General features: G+C 69.0%; 1 protein-coding gene across 1 annotated transcript; it reads left to right on the forward strand.

Annotated features, from left to right (window-relative positions):
• Positions 1–145: 145 nt before the first annotated feature.
• CNPY2 (canopy FGF signaling regulator 2) lies at positions 146–2,510 on the forward strand. The gene is made up of 4 exons (XM_057389124.1): positions 146–298; positions 389–586; positions 676–772; positions 2,108–2,510. The coding sequence occupies exons 1-4, from the start codon at positions 161–163 to the stop codon at positions 2,149–2,151; spliced, it is 477 nt and encodes a 158-aa protein (XP_057245107.1). The 5' UTR covers positions 146–160; the 3' UTR covers positions 2,152–2,510.
• Positions 2,511–5,331: the final 2,821 nt, after the last annotated feature.

Here is a 5,331-nt window from a genome sequence, read left to right on the forward strand (position 1 = left end):
GGGAAAGGGGTAGCAAGACAATGGGGACAATGTGGGACAGAGAGAGACAGAGGGGACAGGCTGGGTGGTGGCCCAGGGCTTAGGGACCCCTCCTCACAACCCCAGTCTGTCCCTGCCAGCAGCTCTGGCTCCCCGATGTCACCCTGTCCCCAATGCCACCATGCCCCTCATGTCCCCCTCAGCCTGCCGAGCGCTGGTGGACGAACTGGAGTGGGAAATCGCCCAGGTGGACCCCAGAAAAACCATCCAGATGGGTTCATTCCGCATCAACCCCGACGGCAGCCAGTCCGTGGTGGAGGTGAGACCCCTCCGGCCGTCCCCACCGTCCGTCCCCACCGTCCGTCCCACGCCGGGGTGACCCCGCTGACCGCTGCCCCGGTGGCCGTAGGTGCCGTACGCCCGTTCTGAGGCGCATCTGACGGAGCTGCTGGAACGAGTGTGCGAGAAAATGAAGGAGTACGGAGAGAAATTGGACCCAGGCACGCAGCGCAAGAGCTACGTGCGTGTCATCTCCCACGACGGCACCAAAATGGACCTGGCCGGAGTCAAATTCGACGGGGACGTCACCGCCAGCCTCAAGTTTGCGGTGGGTGCGGGGTGGGGGAGGTGCTGGGGGGGGTGGGTGGGTGTCACCGGTGTCATTGGTGTCACCGGGGCTGTGTCACCCTGCTGCAGTGTGAGAGCATCGCTGAGGAATACGAGGATGAGCTGATCGAGTTTCTGTCGCACGAGGCTGAAAATGTCAAGGACCGGCTGTGCAGCAAGAGGACGGGTGAGCACGGGGGTAATGGGGTGGGATTGATGGGGTGGGATTTATGGGATGGATTAGGATGGGATCCGTGAGATGGGGTGGGATGGGATGGAATGGGATTTATGGGATAGGATCTATGGGGTGGGATTTATGGGATGGGTTGGGATGGGATGGGATCCTTGAGATGGGATGGGGTGGGATTGATGGGATGGGATTTATGGGGTGTATTAGGATGGGATCCATGGGATGGGGTGGGATGGGATCCATGGGATTTATGGGATGGATTGGGATGGGATGGGATCCTTGGGATGGGATGGGATCCATGGGATGGGATGGGGTGGGATGGGATGAGATGGGATGGGATTTATGGGATAGGATTATGGGATGGGATGGGGTGGGGTGGGATTTATGGGATGGATTGGGATGGGATGGGATCCTTGGGATGGGATGGGATGAGATCCCATCAGACCCAGAGCCAGTTCTGTCCCTGGAGCTCCCCTGATGTCCCAGGGGTCTCTCCCGCTGTCCCTGGGGTCTCTCCTGCTGTCCCTGGGGTCTCTCCCGCTGTCCCTGGGGTCTCTCCCGCTGTCCCTGGGGTCTCTCCTGCTGTCTCTGGGGGTCTCTCCCGCTGTCCCTGGGGTCTCTCCCGCTGTCCCAGTAGCCGTGGCTGCTCCCTCTTGCTGGGATGGGATTTTCAGCCGGCCCCAAGCGGGGAGGAGCCGCGAGTTGTCCCCAAATCCCATCACCCCGTCCCATCCCGGGGCTGGCGCTGCGGGAGGGGTTTTTTTGGGATGCTGGGGCCGAGCCAGCACAGTTGCTGTGGCCTCTCCTGGCACAGCCCACGGCCCTGGCCCCGTCCCGGGGCTATTTCCAGCTCRCAAACAGCCAGGTCAGGGCACGAGGTGACCTTTGGGCCACTCCAGTGCCGGACGGGGCCCCAGACGGGGCTGGGACAGGTCCCTTTGTGCCTGGCACAGGGAAATTCTCCTGTGCAGGGGATCCTGAGGGGCTCCGTGGTGGCTTCTCCTGTGTCCAGTGGCCACAGGGGCCAGAGTTGGGTTGGTGGCTCTGTCCAAACGGCCACATTTGTCATCAACCACAGGACAAAGCCGGGGAAGTGCCACTAGCCCTGGCTTAGGTCACAGCAGGGACCGGTCCTGGTGCCAGGGCAGGAGGGGACAGGGCACCGTGGAGGGTCCCCAAGGGCTGTGACATGTCCTGAGTGTCCCCAAGGGCTCTGCCATGTCCTGGGACTCCCATGGGGCTCTGCCACTGAGGGTCCCCAAGGGCTCTGTCGTGTCCTGAGTGTCCCCCAGGGCTCTGCCACATCCTAAATGTCCCCCTGTGTCCCCACAGACCTGTGTGACCACGCCCTCCACATCCCACACGACGAGCTGTGACAGCCTCCAGAGCAGGGACGGTGCCAGGAGCCACCAGGATGTCACCAGGATGTCACCAGGATGTCACTGGGATGCCCAGACCCTCCGGGAACCCCGGAGCCGCCGCCTCACCCCGTCCAGAGTCCCTGTCCTAATTTATTCCCCATCCGGGGACACCGGGACGGCCACGGGGCCGTGTCCTCGCTCTCACAGGGACATTTCAGGGACATTCCTGCCCCGTGCCGGGGATGCGAGGGGACACTGGGGGACACCGGGACTCGGTCCCCCCGGGGAGGGGGTTTGGGGACACCCCCACCCCGCTGCAGGCAATAAAGGGGCCATGGGCCCACCCCAGGGCAGCTCTGCTCCCGTGTGCACATGGGCTGGGGGACAGCGCTGTCCCCACGTGTCCCCTGGTGGCGGTGGTCACCTCATGGGACAGCTCTGTGTCACCATGGGGGTCACCTCTGTGTCACCCCAATGAGGGGGTTCTGGCCCTCAGCTGTCACCCTGTGTCGCCCAGTGTTGTCCCATCATTGAGATGGCTCCGTGGGCGTTCTGGCCCCTCTGCTGTGTCACTCCATGTCACCCTGTGTCACCTCATGTCATCCCTTCGTGGCGATGCTGGCCTCTGGTGTGTCACCCCATGTCACCTGGCCAGGTTGCAGAAACACCAGGAGGGGTTGGCAGCGGTCCCCCTGTGTCACCTTGTGTCACCCATTGCACCGGGGCCACTGGGACAATGCCCCGGGGTCACTGGGGGACGGTGACACGCCACCCGCTGATGTCACCGCCCAACCAGGGTCGTGCCACAGCAAATCGCCTTGAGCCACTGTGGCCACGTGCAGGGTGACATCACGGTGACATCATACCGCGCGGTGTGGCGCGCCTGGTGACGTCACGGGGCTGCCCCACCCCCCCACCGAGGCACCGGGGATGACACGGGGCCGTGACGTCACGCCCCGCGGCCGGTGACGCCACGACACGGGGCGGGCACCCCCTCACCCCACCCCCGGTCCTGATCAGGCGAACGCGGCGGCCACCTATGGCTCGCGCCCCCCGCCGCCTCATTAGCATGGCCCCGCCCCGGGGCGCGCCGCTCGGCCAATAGCGAGCGGCTCTGCCCAKAGRRGGGCGGGGTTATGCTAATGACCAGCGCCGCGCGCCGTCCCGCCCTCACGCTGAGGACCCCCGGCCGCCGCCGCTCCGGCCCCGCTCCCGCCCCGATCCCGATCCCGGTCCCGGCCCCGCTCCCGGCCCGGCCCCGCTCTGTCCCGGCCTGTCCCGTCCCGGTGCCGCCATGACGCTCCTCGCCGCCGGCAGCCGGGCGGCCGCGCGCCTCCGCGGGCCCAAGGTGAGCGCGCCCGGCCCGGCGCGGCCTCGCCGTGCCTTAAAGGGGCGACGCCGCGGGGGGAAGGGAGGGCGGGGGGTTCCGGTTCTTAAAGGGGCGACGCGGGGGGCGCTGCCTTAAAGGGACCGCGCGGTGGCAGCGGAGGAGGGGGGATGGGACCGGGGGGGGACCGGGATGGCCATGGGGACCGGCACCGGGGTGGGCGCGGGGCCGCAGCGGCAGCATGTGGTGGGAACCGGCGCTCCCGGCGCGGCCTTGTCACAGCCGGGGGCACCGGGAGCGGCTCGGGGAGCTCCGGGACCGAGCCGCTCTCGGGGGGCTCCGCCGCTCTCCCAGCCCCATCCGGGGGTCCCCGCTCTGGGGGCTCCGGTCCCGCCGCCCAAACCCCCGGTGTGCGGCTTATGAGGGTCCCCGGTGCCCCCCGAGAGCCCCGCACCGGCCCCGGGAGCCCCCGCCCGGCGGCACCGGCAGTGGGAGGGTGGAGGCGGGGATCCCCCGCTGCCGCCGCCGCCCTTCCCGGGCGTCCCGGTGCCGTAGAGGACAACGGGGTCACAGCGAGGGGGGACCCCCGTGCGGGCCGAGCGCCGGTACCGGGCCGGAGCGGCCTCGTCCGCCCCTCGGGTGTGTTTGCCTTGGCCGCGGCCCCGGCGTTTCGTAACGGGCGTCGCGGTGTCTTTATCGCCCGGGCGATATTTTGGGCTATTCCTGTTGCCCCACTTGGCCCTGCTCACCCCGGGCACCGGGGGCACCGGGACCGCCCCGCCGGGCCGAGCCCTGACCGACCCCCGATCCTCCCCCTCGTCCCGAACCGGGGACCCCGAACCGGGGACCCCCCGCCCCCCGAACGCAACGGGAGCYCCCGGAGGGTCCCCCCGCAGCCGGTGCCCGGTGCCACCGCCTACACGTGTGACCTTGAGCCGGTGGCACCTCGGTGACAGCGGGGACGAGCCGTGGGGACCCCCGGAGCGGGGTGACACCGGGGGTGACACCGGGGGTGACACTCGGGCGAGGGAGGGGCCCCCGCGGCGGCGACAGCGGCCGCCTTGACCTTGGGCTTCCCGCCGCCGCCTCCATTGTTCCGCCGGCATTTTCCCTTCCCGGAGCCGCCTGTTGCGGGGGGACGCGGCCCCGCCACCCGCCGCGGCCACGCCCGGGCTACCGGGGACCCCCCTGGCCGGGCCGGGGGCTTTCGGGGGACCGGGGGACACCGGGGGGGTTCTGTGCGRCGCGGCCCCCCCGCCTTCCCCCCGCGTCCTCCCGGCAGCCAGTGGAAAAAACGAGTCATGTTCTGGCAATGCCGCAGGCGCTGCCGCAGCAGCTCCCGGCCACGGGGAGCCTCGGGGTGTCCCCGTGGCTGTCACCCCCGGTACGGCGTCCCCCGGTGTGCCCCGGTGTCCCCCGGTGTTCCCAGCGGTGTGTTCCCGGTGTGTCCCCGCCGGCCCGAGTGGCCGCGGTTGGCGGTTCCCACGCGTGGGCGAGGAACAAAGTTCGGATTCCCCGGCTCAGGAAAACCGCGGCCGTGGCTGGTCGGGCTGGGCTCCAGGAGGGAGAGAGAGAATTCCCAGCGCCGGGGCCGCCGAGGGCAGCGCGGGGCCGGCCCGGCTGATCCACCGCTGATCCGCGTGGGCGACGGGAGCGGCTCCGGACACCGCCGGACACGGCGTCCTTGGGAACCGGGGGGGCTCCGGGGCTTGGGGAGGGTCCAGGGCTTAGGGGGGGTCCCCAAAATGAGGTTCTGCCCCGGTGATGAGGGGTCACTTTGTCCCTTTTCCTGCAGAATGCACCGTGTGTCCTCTTTGCTGCTCGCCACGCCAGCGCGGCCACGGTAAGGGGGGCCCTGTCCTGTCACC

This window comes from Malurus melanocephalus, unplaced genomic scaffold (assembly GCF_030028575.1).
Source record: "Malurus melanocephalus ecotype Western Australia unplaced genomic scaffold, MMel_1.1 scaffold_3579, whole genome shotgun sequence".
NCBI lineage: Eukaryota > Metazoa > Chordata > Aves > Passeriformes > Maluridae > Malurus > Malurus melanocephalus.